Source organism: Agrilus planipennis, unplaced genomic scaffold, assembly GCF_000699045.2.
Source record: "Agrilus planipennis isolate EAB-ADULT unplaced genomic scaffold, Apla_2.0 scaffold251, whole genome shotgun sequence".
In the NCBI taxonomy this organism is placed as follows: domain Eukaryota; kingdom Metazoa; phylum Arthropoda; class Insecta; order Coleoptera; family Buprestidae; genus Agrilus; species Agrilus planipennis.
The window spans coordinates 351181-368483 of NW_020439110.1; the positions used below are offsets into that span (position 1 = coordinate 351181).

At 32.7% G+C, this 17303-nt stretch overlaps 2 protein-coding genes across 2 annotated transcripts in view; one reads left to right on the plus strand and one right to left on the minus strand.

The window, feature by feature from the left end:
- The window catches only part of LOC108740440 (60S ribosomal protein L3), a 16091-nt gene extending 4077 nt beyond the window's left edge, over positions 1-12014 (plus strand). The window contains exons 3-8 of the mRNA XM_018474752.2: positions 8955-9123; positions 9447-9582; positions 9920-10106; positions 10402-10604; positions 10836-10991; positions 11711-12014. Of these exons, the coding sequence (XP_018330254.1) occupies positions 8955-9123; positions 9447-9582; positions 9920-10106; positions 10402-10604; positions 10836-10991; positions 11711-11899 (1040 nt within the window). The 3' untranslated portion in view covers positions 11900-12014. The remainder of the gene's footprint in view (positions 1-8954; positions 9124-9446; positions 9583-9919; positions 10107-10401; positions 10605-10835; positions 10992-11710) is intronic.
- Positions 12015-12587: 573 nt separating this feature from the next.
- LOC112905351 lies at positions 12588-15517 on the minus strand. Its single transcript, XM_025977552.1, has 3 exons — positions 14810-15517; positions 14296-14527; positions 12588-12643 (listed from the first exon to the last, which is right to left on the minus strand). The coding sequence occupies exons 1-3, from the start codon at positions 15476-15478 to the stop codon at positions 12588-12590; spliced, it is 957 nt and encodes a 318-aa protein (XP_025833337.1). The 5' UTR covers positions 15479-15517.
- Between the last annotated feature and the right edge of the window lie 1786 nt (positions 15518-17303).

The window sequence follows — 17303 nt, forward strand, 5'->3', positions numbered from 1 at the left end:
GGAAGATTAGATGCCAAAGATTATTTACGAATATACCTCCAGAACGTTTTCCGTTGATAGTTCTATATAAATGCAAAACATGAAACAGTTATTGCGAAATCGTACCATTTTCCCGTTTTCTAACTTGAAACTATTTTCAAATCGAAATTAAAGCATTTTCATGGGTGCATTGGCAAAATATATATCAATACTTTTGGCGCAATTTCAAATACATATTCACATGTGTCTACAATAGTAAGTACGAACAAGTAAAATGCAATTGGACACACACAAAAGCAGAAAGTCTAAATACGAAAACAATTACCATATAAAATGAAATTTTAATTATTTTTAATTATATTGGTTCTTCCCCCTGCCGCCGGCCATTTTTATTGCTCCACTATGACGTAGTGTCGGCCATCATTGTTTTTTAATTGTTGCAGTTGTCGGCCATCATTCGTTTTTAATTGTTGCAGTTGTCGGCCATCATTCTTTTCTAATTGTTGCAGTGGTCGGCCATCATTCTTTTTCAATTGTTGTGGCATTGTTACTGATGTCAGCCGTTATGGTTTTTTAATAGATGTATAGTAATCAATTATTATAATTTAAAGGAATTGTTTGTATAAAGGTATGCAACACATCGTACACTTCAGAAATCAACGACAATGAAAATGCTTCTTTTTTCAGTTTTTTATTCATTAAATGTAATCAGCTACAATATTATATCATTAAATACAGCAGTTTTGAGGGTATAGTCGGTTTCTTTTGTCTTTGTACTGTTTAAATCTCATAAATAATTAAAACTATAGCTCTTACTCTTCTCAATATACCTAAGACAATTGTAATATTAACCCTGTTGTAACTAACAGTTAAAGCTCCATATACACAGGAATAATTTTTAATTTGTTGCTAATCTATAGACGCACTATAGTATGTCTTAAAATTAACATGTATCGTATTAAATATGATTACCAGGGCCGGTTTCTGAATTCAAATCTTTGCTGAAAAAATGGCCCACGTTCTTTATAAAATTTCAACCCGTAATAGTAACAAAACTCAGCGGCAAATATTATTAAACTAATACCTAATCCCAATGTTATTACTTTAATGCCACAACTGAGATCGCTGGCAGTTAAAAATACATTTGAATCGGTTCGTTTATGCGAAACTCTTTTCTTACGAGTCAGAAACATATTTAAATAGTTACTCAGAATTCCACTTTCGAAGATACTCGCCGCGTGACGCCTTATGTCATCCTGAACAGGGAATCCCTTGCAGAATACGAAACTGTAATAAGTTGCTATAATTGTTTCGGACCCTATGTGAATTGGAATCATTTCCGAAGGAACTTTATTATATATTGCTTTGAGAGAGTTTTCTGAGAAAATGCACGTCACATTTCGCTCATTAGCAGCCCAATGAAGCCACTTCTGAAAATCATCGCAGTTGTAATGATTCATTCTAATGTAATTATCTACTGAATTATTATTTTGAAATAAGTCGATATCTGCAAAACGTTCACGAATCCCAATTTTGAGTCGGCTTTTGACAAGATCTTCGGCTGTATCCAGTTGTCTGTCGAAAGATCGTGTCGTCATGTAAACAGTCAAATGAGTCATAAAAATAGTCGTATAAATAAAACAAAATATGGCCCAAAACAAATCTAAAATATTTCTACTGGTGGCTTGATTTTTGGATCTCGCTGATGAGGAAACAAAGAAACGGTATGAAAATAATAAAGAACTTATGAAATCGTGCGGCTTTTTGTTTACTATATCCGATAAAAACTTGGCCAATGCAATGAAACAGAATAAGAACAAAATCGATAATATTTGTGTTCTATCCATAATATAAGTTAATCGCATCCAGCCTGAGATTTCGTTTGCTTTAGGAATAACCCACACCAGGCGGTCGGGTGCTTGTGGATAAATTTTATCTAAAAACTGCAAATTGTCAGTGAAGGCCATATGTATTTGACAATTGTTTAGCAGCTCTCTGTGAAAGAAATAGGAACGGTTTGGTCTCAGATCAATATACTTCAAAGTATATTTCATCTTTTTTGCAATTGCACTCATTACTTCCCCAAATACGTTGTGGTCTTTGAATATTTTTATTAGAAATGTAACTTCATCTGCTTTGACTACCATTTTACTCCAATTCTTCGGAAGCTTATTTGGAAATAAATCGATATTATCTTGTAAAACACCTTCAATACATAAATCTAATACTCTTGAGGTAGGCTTAAGTATTTCTCCATTTTCTCCAAATAAATTGTAACTGTAAATTTCAACCATTTTTGATGACTTGGGGTAAAGTACAATTACATCTATTACAAAGTGGGGGGATAAACATTTGAAAATTTCTTGAGGATTTTCGTCGGATATGATAATGTACTTAGCTTGTGGCTTCCAGTGGAAGGTTGTGGTGACATATTTCAGAAAATCTTCAATTTTTCGTCCTCTCTGGTCGATGATGCAGGCATTCCCATAATGAAACAAAGATTTGTTGAAATTAACGAAATCAGTTTGCAGTATTGTTTGCAAAGGATATTTCGTAAATGTGACGTTTATCATCAAAACTGGTTCATTGCTTTTAAAATGTTTTATACTAATTGCGTTCACGCATTCGTTTAAATAAAATTCGTCATCTACTACTGGTAGAAGACCTGAGGTACTGATGGTGCAAATGAAATGAAATTGAAGAATTAGATGTAGAAGTAGAAACATTCTGATAGATACGTTTTATCTGTTACAAAAGTCGATTGATACTAGGAAGTAATATTGAAATAATTTTATACATTTGATGGTTTTCTTTAAAACGGTTTTATCGTTAAGAAAAAATGCTTTTAGTTTAATTACTTGTTTTGTTCGTATTTTTTTCATATTTTATTTTACGCCTATTAGAAACCATTTATTTTTGGAAGAACAAAACATCTACTTTTAACAGCAAATTGCGCTTATTACTGTTTCATTCAACTTTTATCAAATGGTTTTTTGTGTTGTTAAGTAAACCGAAAGAAATGATCATGTACAAATTTGATACCTAAACGAGAATTGTTTTTATTAAGCTCCCTTTAATGTGTACCATTAGAAGAAATTTGTATTTTATACATTTAATGTCACATTTAATATATGCTAGAAGCTTATGAATTATTTTTGAGCTAATTGTAAGACTAATTCCGCAATCCTTTAACCAATTTTTATACAGGTACCTGTCTAATTTTGTATTCGAAATAACTAATTGTGACGTATTAGATGTGAACGAAAACTATTGGAAAAAGTGGGTGATATGCTGAAAATACTGATTTTCGTATTAGTTTTTGTAAATGAATCGGGTTTGGAGTGTTTTTTGATTTATTCTTCAAACGACTTACTCGTCTGTCTGATATACGTATAGCCTGTAATAATCTAGACTTTTCAAACTCCGTGTTTTTCGCAATAACGTAAACTCAATTTCTTTCTTTATCAAAATTTTGTTATGAAAACAGTATTATTTCTATTAAAATGTACTAGTTCTTCCCCCTGCCCCCGGCAATTTTTATTGCTCCACTATGACGTAGTGTCGGCCATCATTCTTTTCTAATTGTTGCAGTTGTCGACCATCATTCTTTTCTAATTGTTGCAGTTGTCGGCCATCATTCTTTTCTAATTGTTGCAGTTGTCGACCATCATTCTTTTCTAATTGTTGCAGTTGTCGGCCATCATTCCTTTCTAATTGTTGCAGTTGTCGGCCATCATTCGTTTTTAATTGTTGCAGTTGTCGGCCATCATTCGTTTTTAATTGTTGCAGTTGTCGGCCATCATTCTTTTCTAATTGTTGCAGTGGTCGGCCATCATTCTTTTTCAATTGTTGTGGCATTGTTACTGATGTCAGCCGTTATGGTTTTTTAATAGATGTATAGTAATCAATTATTATAATTTAAAGGAATTGTTTGTATAAAGGTATGCAACACATCGTACACTTCAGAAATCAACGACAATGAAAATGCTTCTTTTTTCAGTTTTTTATTCATTAAATGTAATCAGCTACAATATTATATCATTAAATACAGCAGTTTTGAGGGTATAGTCGGTTTCTTTTGTCTTTGTACTGTTTAAATCTCATAAATAATTAAAACTATAGCTCTTACTCTTCTCAATATACCTAAGACAATTGTAATATTAACCCTGTTGTAACTAACAGTTAAAGCTCCATATACACAGGAATAATTTTTAATTTGTTGCTAATCTATAGACGCACTATAGTATGTCTTAAAATTAACATGTATCGTATTAAATATGATTACCAGGGCCGGTTTCTGAATTCAAATCTTTGCTGAAAAAATGGCCCACGTTCTTTATAAAATTTCAACCCGTAATAGTAACAAAACTCAGCGGCAAATATTATTAAACTAATACCTAATCCCAATGTTATTACTTTAATGCCACAACTGAGATCGCTGGCAGTTAAAAATACATTTGAATCGGTTCGTTTATGCGAAACTCTTTTCTTACGAGTCAGAAACATATTTAAATAGTTACTCAGAATTCCACTTTCGAAGATACTCGCCGCGTGACGCCTTATGTCATCCTGAACAGGGAATCCCTTGCAGAATACGAAACTGTAATAAGTTGCTATAATTGTTTCGGACCCTATGTGAATTGGAATCATTTCCGAAGGAACTTTATTATATATTGCTTTGAGAGAGTTTTCTGAGAAAATGCACGTCACATTTCGCTCATTAGCAGCCCAATGAAGCCACTTCTGAAAATCATCGCAGTTGTAATGATTCATTCTAATGTAATTATCTACTGAATTATTATTTTGAAATAAGTCGATATCTGCAAAACGTTCACGAATCCCAATTTTGAGTCGGCTTTTGACAAGATCTTCGGCTGTATCCAGTTGTCTGTCGAAAGATCGTGTCGTCATGTAAACAGTCAAATGAGTCATAAAAATAGTCGTATAAATGAAACAAAATATGGCCCAAAACAAATCTAAAACATTTCTACTGGTGGCTTGATTTTTGGATCTCGCTGATGAGGAAACAAAGAAACGGTATGAAAATAATAAAGAACTTATGAAATCGTGCGGCTTTTTGTTTACTATATCCGATAAAAACTTGGCCAATGCAATGAAACAGAATAAGAACAAAATCGATAATATTTGTGTTCTATCCATAATATAAGTTAATCGCATCCAGCCTGAGATTTCGTTTGCTTTAGGAATAACCCAAACCAGGCGGTCGGGTGCTTGTGGATAAATTTTATCTAAAAACTGCAAATTGTCAGTGAAGGCCATATGTATTTGACAATTGTTTAGCAGCTCTCTGTGAAAGAAATAGGAACGGTTTGGTCTCAGATCAATATACTTCAAAGTATATTTCATCTTTTTTGCAATTGCACTCATTACTTCCCCAAATACGTTGTGGTCTTTGAATATTTTTATTAGAAATGTAACTTCATCTGCTTTGACTACCATTTTACTCCAATTCTTCGGAAGCTTATTTGGAAATAAATCGATATTATCTTGTAAAACACCTTCAATACATACATCCAGTAATTTTGAGACAGGATAAAGAATTTCTCCATTTTCTCCAAATAAATTGTAACTGTAAATTTCAACCATTTTTGATGACTTGGGGTAAAGTACAATGACATTTATTACAAAGTGAGGAGATAAACATTTGAAAATTTCTTGAGGATTTTCGTCGGATATAATAATGTACTTAGCTTGTGGCTTCCAGTGGAGGGTTGTGGCAACATATTTCAAAAAATCTTCAATTTTTTGTCCTCTCTGGTCGATGATGCAGGCATTCCCATAATAAAACAAAGTTTTGTTGAAATTAACGAAATCGGTTTGCAGTATTGTTTGCAAAGGAAAATTTGATAGTGTAACATTTATCATCAAAACAGGGCCAGTGTTCGTAAAATATTTCGCACTAATTTTATTCACGCATTCGTTTAAATAAAATTCTCCATCTTCCACCGGTAAGAGACCAATAGTGTTTACAGTAAAAATGAAATGAAATTGAAGAATAAGTTGCAGAAACAGATTCATTTGGATACGTTTTATCTATTTTAGAAGTCTGTTGAAACTGGGAAGGAACATTAAAATAATATTTTGTGTCTTGTACTTTTTTTTTAAGACCGATTTTCTCGATAAAACGAAATGCTTTTAGTTCAATTACTGGTTTTCTTCATTTTTTTCCATATTTTTTATTCCTTTTAGAATCCATTTACATAGATGAAGGTGTGGTTAATAACGACTAATTATACGTATTATTGTTTCTATTTCTGTTAATAGGTAGTTCCTTTTGCTTTTACATAAATTCAGATGAAAAATCTACTGTATAACTGTCACTATTAATTTGTTGCCTAATCGTGAGAATTTAGCTGTCCCATTATATAATATTGCTTATGATTTATGTGTTAAATAGTGCGCCGCGTGGACATTAATAACAATGAATATAGTTATAGAAATAAAATAATTCCAAATCTGGCGTAAAATAGACTTATCATATTAAAAGTAATCCACAGCCAGTAGAGAGTTTTAACTATCCGAAAAGCTTTTGTAGGAACTGTAGAAAACTATGAAATGCTTTGAAATGGATTATAAAGAGAAGTTTAATTGCTATTTGTGCAATATATAATTAGATAGTTAACATTATTTTTAGTCAACTCTACATAATCCCGTATTTTATTCGAGAAATAAAAAGACATTCATACTCTTCTTTCCAGTGCTCTGTAAAACTGTTTACTCATCTATATTTTGAATTAGGTTTTACCCACAGGAACAGTAATGTTTTACTGAATAAAAGACATTCTATGTCCTTATGTGTATTTCTGACAATATGTGTACAAAGTTTCATAATAGGTTTTACCTTTCCCGTTGATATTCTAAATGCGAGTTAATGATTATCGACGACCACATAAAACTAATTTTTCTGTCTATCGGGAGCAGAATTATTTTACTGGATGAAAGGGGCGCTATGTCTTTATGTGTATCATTGACAATATGTGTACAATATTTCACGATAGGTTTTATTCTAGGTTTTCCCCACGTTGTCCTAGGTACGTGTTCGAATTACCTTTTGGGCCAAATGATGTAATTCTGGGCTGATATCATTAATGTTTCATATACTTACTAAGCTTGTGGTCTAAGGTTCCGGAACTCTTATAAGGAAAATCGCAACTGATAAATACCAAACAAGTAAAATCTATCGTTTTAGTTCATAAAACTTCCTTTAATCATACATTTTCGTACTTTTTATCATATTTTGTATAATGATGTAATTATACGACTACACAAAGTTAAGTGCAGTAAAGTCGTTTCTGAATTGGTTCGTACAATAGGATTGTTGATGTCAATTACTACTAAAAAATAGTCGCTTTTGAAAGCTTTATGTTCAGCCTGATTTTGATCAATGAGAAATCAATTATTGAAGCTTTATGTAACGTCGAGGATCGATCCAGTGTTGTAGATGCCATAATAAGCAGTATAACTGCTATCAAATCATCTCCTTTCAATTATTAAACTCTAGATACAAAATATTTGATACTCTTCTAACTTTTCTGTAGTAGATAATATAATAAATTTATAGGGTTGTTCGGAAAGTCATTTCGTTTTTTCCCGACAGAGGATTTAATTGTATTCTTTTGCACCCAACTTTACATTTAAGCCGTATAATTTTTATATGCCTTGAGAGCTCATATAGCAAGGCTTGTGTGTGAAAAATTCCAATTAATTCTACGCAGTAGTTTTTGGTTGGTGCCCTTTTAAATATGGAGAGCTATAAGCAGCATTTTCGACATATCTTACTGTTTTACTACAGAAAGGGTAAAAATGCTGTTCAAGCCAGAAAGAAATTGACTGATGTGTATGGAGAAGATGTGTTGACAGTACGCCAGTGCCAGAACTGAGTCGTATAAATGAAACAAAATATGGCCCAAAACAAATCTAAAACATTTCTACTGGTGGCTTGATTTTTGGACCTCGCTGATGAGTAAACAAAGAAACGGTATGAAAATAATAAAGAACTTATGAAATCGTGCGGCTTTTTGTTTACTATATCCGATAAAAACTTGGCCAATGCAATGAGACAGAATAAGAGCAAAATCGATAATATTTGTGTTCCATCCATAATATAAGTTAATCGCATCCAGCCTGAGATTTCTTTCGCTTTAGGAATAACCCAAACCAGGCGATCGGTTGTGTGTGGATAAACTTGATCTAACAACTGCAAATTGTCAGTGAAGGCCATATGTATTTGACAATTGCTTAGCAGCTCTCTGTGGAAGAAATAGGAACGGTTTGGTTTCAGATCGACGTATGTTAAGGTATATTTCGTCTTTTTCGCAATTATATTCATTACTTCTTCGAGTGCACTTCGGCCTTTGAATGGTTTTACTAGAAAAGTAACTTCATCGGCTCTGACTTCCATTTTGCTCCAATTCTTCGGAAGCTTATTTGGAAATAAATCGATATTCTCTTGTAAAACACCTTCAATACATACATCCAGTAATTTTGAGGTAGGATAAAGAATTTCTCCATTTTCTCCAAATAAATTGTAACTGTAAATTTCAACCATTTTTGATGACTTGGGGTAAAGTACAATTACATCTATTACAAAGTGGGGGGATAAACATTTGAAAATTTCTTGAGGATTTTCGTCGGATATGATAATGTACTTAGCTTGTGGCTTCCAGTGGAAGGTTGTGGTGACATATTTCAGAAAATCTTCAATTTTTCGTCCTCTCTGGTCGATGATGCAGGCATTTCCATAATGAAACAAAGATTTGTTGAAATTAACGAAATCAGTTTGCAGTATTGTTTGCAAAGGATATTTCGTAAATGTGACGTTTATCATCAAAACTGGTTCATTGCTTTTAAAATGTTTTATACTAATTGCGTTCACGCATTCGTTTAAATAAAATTCGTNGGATTGATAATTACTTTATATTTTAGAATGTTGCTAATAATATTTCAATATTTAGAGGTGCATAAGAAAGAAATTGTGGAAGCAGTTACCATTCTTGAAACACCCCCAATGGTAGTGGTAGGATGTGTAGGTTATATTGAAACACCTCATGGTTTAAGAGCATTGGTTACTATTTGGGCAGAACATTTATCAGAAGATTGTCGTAGGCGCTTCTACAAGAATTGGTGAGAGCTAAAACTATTTTAAATGCATTTCATTGTTTTTTGTCACTTGTATAAAATTTAACGCTACTTAGTATTATTCATATTAACATAAATAAAATAGCTCTCCAATGGCAACATGAGAGCATTCAAAATGGTCCACTCAAGACGCGAAAAACTGCTTCCAGTTTTTCGTCGAGGTGTGATCTATGGGGGCTACAGTCTCCTCTGACTTCCAAGAGACGTGCCCCCTTTTTGTATGCGTTTTCAGGACGCCTTTGTTGAAATACCTATAAATCGTGGATTGCTAAGTTTTAAGTGCAATTTTCCACTTCTTCGAAATACAGGTACAAGAGCAAGAAGAAGGCTTTTACTAAAGCTTCCAAGAAATGGAAGGATGATTTGGGCAAGAAGTCTATAGAGCGAGACTTCAAGAAGATCATCAAGTACTGCAAAGTTGTGAGGGTCATTGCTCATACTCAGGTTAGTTTTTCTTCGTTAATTTTTTTACAATGGTATCTTAAAACAAAGGCGAATTTGTCTTTTCTATCGACACGATCAGTTTGAAGCTTACCCTTCAGCTGGCGAAATAGAGCTGCCTTTTAATGCAGTATAGTCTGTTCGCAGTGTCGTAGAGCATGTACCCCTTGGGTGGTACCTAAAGCATATTCCATAATCGTGACGTAGCCCTTGGGCCTTGATGTTGGGAAAAACCATGCTTTAGACAGCCCAGTCTTCAGTTGAATTTTTTTTATTGACAGTTTTTGAAGCAAATGATTTTGTTGAATTAATTATATATGTGTTATGCATTGATTTATAGATGAAATTATTGAACCAACGTCAAAAGAAAGCCCATATTATGGAAATTCAATTAAATGGAGGAACCGTTGTGGATAAGGTTAATTGGGTAAAAGAGCATCTTGAAAAACCTATTCCTATCTCTAATGTTTTTGCCCAAGATGAAATGATTGATTGTGTTGGTGTTACTAAAGGAAAAGGATACAAGGGTATATATATTTAATTTATAGAAATATAAGAAAAGTATATTAATTTTTTGAAATTCTTATACAGTTGTGATTTTTTTAAATCTAATTTGTAATCATACATTTTTGAAATTGTGAATAATGTTGAAATAATTTCTTGATACAAGAACTTTATGATGAAAGAACATGATCCGGTGTCCCGGCTTCTGATAATTTTGACGATACATCATGCTGCCTTCCTACTGATGCAATATCGACGTTTTTAAGCATCAGATTTTTATGGAAAATTGCAATTTTAATGAATGTTTTTTTTTTCCAGGTGTTACATCGAGATGGCATACAAAGAAGTTGCCTCGTAAAACGCACAAAGGTCTTCGTAAAGTCGCTTGTATTGGTGCATGGCATCCTTCAAGAGTTGCCTTTACTGTTGCTCGTGCAGGTCAAAAAGGTTACCACCATCGTACTGAAATGAACAAGAAAATTTACAGAATTGGAGCTGGTATCCATACCAAGGATGGAAAGGTGGGTTTCAAGATATTTCTTAGAATGTGTTTACTAATATTTCTGAATGTCAGAAATTCAAACTGTTTAATGTTATTTTTTCATTGTATATGATGAGATTTCTAGAGCCAAAAGGATTATGAAAATAATTCATTGATTTCAAAATGATAGGACTGATATTTTTGTGTTTAATCTTTTAAATTAATTAGGAAGTTGAACATATTTAATTTTTTTTTTGTATAATTGTTACAGGTGGTAAAGAATAACGCATCTACAGAGTATGATTTGACCGAAAAGACCATCACCCCCATGGGTGGTTTCCCCCATTACGGTGAAGTTAATAACGATTTCGTCATGATCAAAGGTTGTTGTATGGGACCAAAGAAGAGGGTCATCACTTTAAGAAAGGTAAGAAAATATTAATTTCAGTATATTTGTTCTACATGGATGTGCTCCTTGTCTCTTTTTGCATGGCACTCACTCTTCTAGAAATTCTATTCTATTAATATACAAACAATAAAAGCTTCTCTCCTATGCGATAATTTGTTAAACTAGGAAGCTTTTGAAATTTAATATAGTTTAAGTAGTTTTTTATGTGTAGTAGTATAGAATGTATGTCTGTATAGTGTGAAGTTTGAGTACATTGAAGATAATTTTACCTGGAATAATTAGTTTAACTGTGATGCATAGTATTGAAGAGTTCAGTTGAGAGGGTAAGTAAATAAATCAAAGTTTATAATCTTTTTTTCAGTGCAAATTATGTGCCTTAATTAAGTATTGGATATTATTAATACAAAACTGTTTTGTTGAAGTGTTATACTAATAATAATCTCAGATTCATAGTATCTTATCAGTTCGAATGATCTTAAAATCTATGAAATTGGGTATGTGTGTACCTCCCTCTCTTAGGATTTATAAATTAATGAAATTTGTATTTATTAGTGAATTATAAACGCTTAGAATGTATATGATTACCATGTAGTATTGAATAGTTAATGCTTCCTTGATTTGGTTATTCTATTTAAATCTGGTAGCCTTTTCTCTGCATGTGCACACGATTACCATTTAAATCATTGTCAAGAATAGCATGAAATAAATAATAAGTGTCGTGATTTTTTAAATTGCAGTCGTTGTTAGTTCATACTAAACGTGTCGCTTTGGAAAAAATTAACCTCAAGTTTATTGACACATCGTCTAAATTTGGACATGGAAGGTTCCAAACTGCGGCAGACAAAGCCGCATTCATGGGTACCCTTAAAAAGGACAGGATTAAGGAAGAAGAAAAGGCTGTACCAGCTGCTAGTGCTCCTGCTTAGAAATATTAATTTTTTGTTTTACAGTTTTTGAGGTACACACTGTATTGACTATATTCTGTCTTTAGAGTTTCTTTTATTTTCTTTATTGACAGGGAAATAAAAAAAAATAAATAAATGGAAAGTGTTTTATTTTGCTTCTCTTCTGCGAAAAATGTTTTTGTTATCGTAAAGAGCTTTTTGTAAATTTTTTTTTCTTCGATTGGGTTGTGAGGGGGATGAAAGATCACCTACTGTTAAACAAATTGTTAGATTGGGGTGTGGGGGGGGGATAAAAACCACTTACTGGTAAACAAATTGTTAGATTGGGTTGTGAGGGGGATAAAAGACTACTGACTTGTAAACAAATGTTAGATTGGGTTGTAAGGGGATAGAAGACCACCTGCTGGTAAACAATTTGTTAGATTGTGTTGGGAGGGGTATGTTAAAGGAACACTGGTAAACAAAATTTACAGTATGTAAAGGTAGAGATCTCCTCTCACATGGTGTTTTTCATTTTGATGCCCAATTTTTAATGGTGACTCTCAGTTGTGTAGTGTATTCCTTTTGTAATGGAGCAAGAAAATTCATTCGTAAAAAACTTGTACTGAACATACGTACACCACACATCACAGGTAACGTATAACCTTGTGAAACCAATAAATAAGGTAAGCAAAATGCTATACAAGAAAGAGCATTTTAGAAAAAAATACTAGTAGAAATAAGGTTTCTGTTCTTGGGGTACTAAGCGGTGGATCATTGCTAAACCTATTATTATATTCAATTGCACTTTTTTAAACCATTACAAGTATAGATATGAAACTTACGTACCGATTTATTTGATACAGACAGTTTGTTTCTACTGCTGCCTGTAGACAGTGTTTTATGAATTATTTACAAATGTTGTGGTAAACGCCATCTGTAGTTTATTGCTTTTAATGGGATTCAAATACTTTACCACTGTGAAAAGAATTGGTACCATTGTATTAGTAGACCTTCACACAAAAAGGCTAAACATACGTAGGAGCAAAAATTAGCAAATGAGTCTAGAAAGCATCATTATTACTACAGGCTATAAAATGCGTTCGTACGCTGGGCACATCAATTGCAAAGTTTTTAGTTGTCAGACCCAAATTGTAAGCAAAATTTCCCTGTCTCCACAACTTAATGATGCTTTATGCCTCACGTTATATATTAAGCAAGCCAAGCAGTTTTTACTCATATCGAGTCTTTGTGGCTCGACAACTTGGTGTTTATGTATGTATGTAGGTAGGGTATAAGTGCTGTTTACGTTAGTTTCGAAGTTGGCTTCAAATATTGTAATGCTGCCAACCTAATCTAAATGGCCCACGCACGACAGGGGCCATAGAAATAATATAATAGAGCAAGTAACTGCCATGCAATTATGGAAAAAATGGCATGATTATGAAAACACTTACTTCGTGTTGTCTTTTCCTGCTGTAACCTTATGATCTTGGGTATCAAAAACGAAAGGTGACATTTATTGTTGCTTCAGGGGTTGTACCGTAAATTGTACATTCTGTATATGTATATGGTACTATGATTTGGTAAAAGTTTCCTAAAATTTTAATGGTTGGGGTAAATCGAATTGAATTCTTTTTAAAAATTTTCTGGAAAAAGGTAGGTATTATTACTGTTAAAAATTATAAAGTTTTTTCGTATTGTTAGTATCTTGTTTGATTAACGACAATGAAAAGCCTGCCGTTTTTCAAATATTTTATTAATCAATCACAATAAGCCACAATGTTATTTCATTAAAGACACACCTTTTAGTGCAAATTTGGCTGTTTATTGCCTCTGTGCTATTTAAATCTTAGAAATAATTAAAACTATTGTTAATACTCTTATCAACGCAATACAATATTAACTGCTTAAAATTAAAGAGGTGAAGATTTATATGGATAGAAATTAGATAATAAATAAATAAAGATAATATTAATGTGCTTGAAAATTAAGATATTTGCTATTAAATACGATTATCCGGGTCAGTTTTTGAATTCAAATTTTTGTTTAAAAAAACGGTCCACGCGCTTTATAAAATTTCAACCCGTAGTAGTAACAGAGCTCCAAAACAAATACTATTAAACTAATGCCTAATCCCAATGTTATTACTCTTATACCATAACTGAGATCGCTGGCGGTTAAAAATACATTTGAATCGGTTCGTTTTTGAGAAACTCTTTTACTACGACTTAGAAACATGTTTAAGTAGTTGCTGATGATTCCACTTTCGAAAATAGCCGTCGCGTGACGCCTTATCTCGTTCTGAAGAGGAAATCCTTTGCAAAATACAAAACTAAAATAAGTTGATATAATAGTTTTGGATCCAATGTGAAATGGAATCATTTCAGAAGGAACGTTGTTATATTTTGCCTTGATATAATTTTCTGAAAAAATACACGTCACATTTTTCTCATCGGCAATCCAACCAAGGCATTGCTCAAAGTTGTGGCATGTGTAATGGTTCATTCTAATGTAGTTGTCTATTGAACTATTACTTTGAAATAAGTCGATATCTGAAACCCCTTCTCGAATCCCGATTTTGAGTCCGCTTTTGACAAGATCTTCTATTGTATCTAGTTGTCTGTCGAAAGATCGTGTCGTCATGTAAACAGTCAAATGAGTCATAAAAATAGTCGTATAAATAAAACAAAATATGGCCCAAAACAAATCTAAAATATTTCTACTGGTGGCTTGATTTTTGGATCTCGCTGATGAGGAAACAAAGAAACGGTATGAAAATAATAAAGAACTTATGAAATCGTGCGGCTTTTTGTTTACTATATCCGATAAAAACTTGGCCAATGCAATGAAACAGAATAAGAACAAAATCGATAATATTTGTGTTCCATCCATAATATAAGTTAATCGCATCCAGCCTGAGATTTCTTTCGCTTTAGGAATAACCCAAACCAGGCGATCGGTTGTGTGTGGATAAACTTGATCTAACAACTGCAAATTGTCAGTGAAGGCCATATGTATTTGACAATTGCTTAGCAGCTCTCTGTGGAAGAAATAGGAACGGTTTGGTTTCAGATCGACGTATGTTAAGGTATATTTCGTCTTTTTCGCAATTATATTCATTACTTCTTCGAGTGCACTTCGGCCTTTGAATGGTTTTACTAGAAAAGTAACTTCATCGGCTCTGACTTCCATTTTGCTCCAATTCTTTGGAAGCTTATTTGGAAATAAATCGATATTCTCTTGTAAAACACCTTCAATACATACATCCAGTAATTTTGAGACAGGATAAAGAATTTCTCCATTTTCTCCAAATAAATTGTAACTGTAAATTTCAACCATTTTTGATGACTTGGGGTAAAGTACAATGACATTTATTACAAAGTGAGGAGATAAACATTTGAAAATTTCTTGAGGATTTTCGTCGGATATAATAATGTACTTAGCTTGTGGCTTCCAGTGGAGGGTTGTGGCAACATATTTCAAAAAATCTTCAATTTTTTGTCCTCTCTGGTCGATGATGCAGGCATTCCCATAATAAAACAAAGTTTTGTTGAAATTAACGAAATCGGTTTGCAGTATTGTTTGCAAAGGAAAATTTGATAGTGTAACATTTATCATCAAAACAGGGCCAGTGTTCGTAAAATATTTCGCACTAATTTTATTCACGCATTCGTTTAAATAAAATTCTCCATCTTCCACCGGTAAGAGACCAATAGTGTTTACAGTAAAAATGAAATGAAATTGAAGAATAAGTTGCAGAAACAGATTCATTTGGATACGTTTTATCTATTCTAGAAGTCTGTTGAAACTGGGAAGGAACATTAAAATAATATTTTGTGTCTTGTACTTTTTTTTTAAGACCGATTTTCTCGATAAAACGAAATGCTTTTAGTTCAATTACTGGTTTTCTTCATTTTTTTCCATATTTTTTATTCCTTTTAGAATCCATTTACATAGATGAAGGTGTGGTTAATAACGACTAATTATACGTATTATTGTTTCTATTTCTGTTAATAGGTAGTTCCTTTTGCTTTTACATAAATTCAGATGAAAAATCTACTGTATAACTGTCACTATTAATTTGTTGCCTAATCGTGAGAATTTAGCTGTCCCATTATATAATATTGCTTATGATTTATGTGTTAAATAGTGCGCCGCGTGGACATTAATAACAATGAATATAGTTATAGAAATAAAATAATTCCAAATCTGGCGTAAAATAGACTTATCATATTAAAAGTAATCCACAGCCAGTAGAGAGTTTTAACTATCCGAAAAGCTTTTGTAGGAACTGTAGAAAACTATGAAATGCTTTGAAATGGATTATAAAGAGAAGTTTAATTGCTATTTGTGCAATATATAATTAGATAGTTAACATTATTTTTAGTCAACTCTACATAATCCCGTATTTTATTCGAGAAATAAAAAGACATTCATACTCTTCTTTCCAGTGCTCTGTAAAACTGTTTACTCATCTATATTTTGAATTAGGTTTTACCCACAGGAACAGTAATGTTTTACTGAATAAAAGACATTCTATGTCCTTATGTGTATTTCTGACAATATGTGTACAAAGTTTCATAATAGGTTTTACCTTTCCCGTTGATATTCTAAATGCGAGTTAATGATTATCGACGACCACATAAAACTAATTTTTCTGTCTATCGGGAGCAGAATTATTTTACTGGATGAAAGGGGCGCTATGTCTTTATGTGTATCATTGACAATATGTGTACAATATTTCACGATAGGTTTTATTCTAGGTTTTCCCCACGTTGTCCTAGGTACGTGTTCGAATTACCTTTTGGGCCAAATGATGTAATTCTGGGCTGATATCATTAATGTTTCATATACTTACTAAGCTTGTGGTCTAAGGTTCCGGAACTCTTATAAGGAAAATCGCAACTGATAAATACCAAACAAGTAAAATCTATCGTTTTAGTTCATAAAACTTCCTTTAATCATACATTTTCGTACTTTTTATCATATTTTGTATAATGATGTAATTATACGACTACACAAAGTTAAGTGCAGTAAAGTCGTTTCTGAATTGGTTCGTACAATAGGATTGTTGATGTCAATTACTACTAAAAAATAGTCGCTTTTGAAAGCTTTATGTTCAGCCTGATTTTGATCAATGAGAAATCAATTATTGAAGCTTTATGTAACGTCGAGGATCGATCCAGTGTTGTAGATGCCATAATAAGCAGTATAACTGCTATCAAATCATCTCCTTTCAATTATTAAACTCTAGATACAAAATATTTGATACTCTTCTAACTTTTCTGTAGTAGATAATATAATAAATTTATAGGGTTGTTCGGAAAGTCATTTCGTTTTTTCCCGACAGAGGATTTAATTGTATGTATGTATGGGTTCCCCATGTTCTCACAGAGAGAAATCTGTGTCGCCGCATTGACGTCTGCGATTGATCATTTCGACT

Bases quoted from the DNA above. Each gene is read 5' to 3' on its own strand.
- LOC112905351 (XM_025977552.1), bottom strand. From the start codon at position 15,478: ATGATAAATGTTACACTATCAAATTTTCCTTTGCAAACAATACTGCAA. The intron at 14,528-14,809 runs GTTTGGGTTATT...TATACGACTATT, and splicing joins CACACACAACCGATCGCCTG to TTTATGACTCATTTGACTGT. The intron at 12,644-14,295 runs GTATTTTTTCAG...ATATAATAATAG, and splicing joins CGATGAGAAAAATGTGACGT to GTTTAGCAATGATCCACCGC.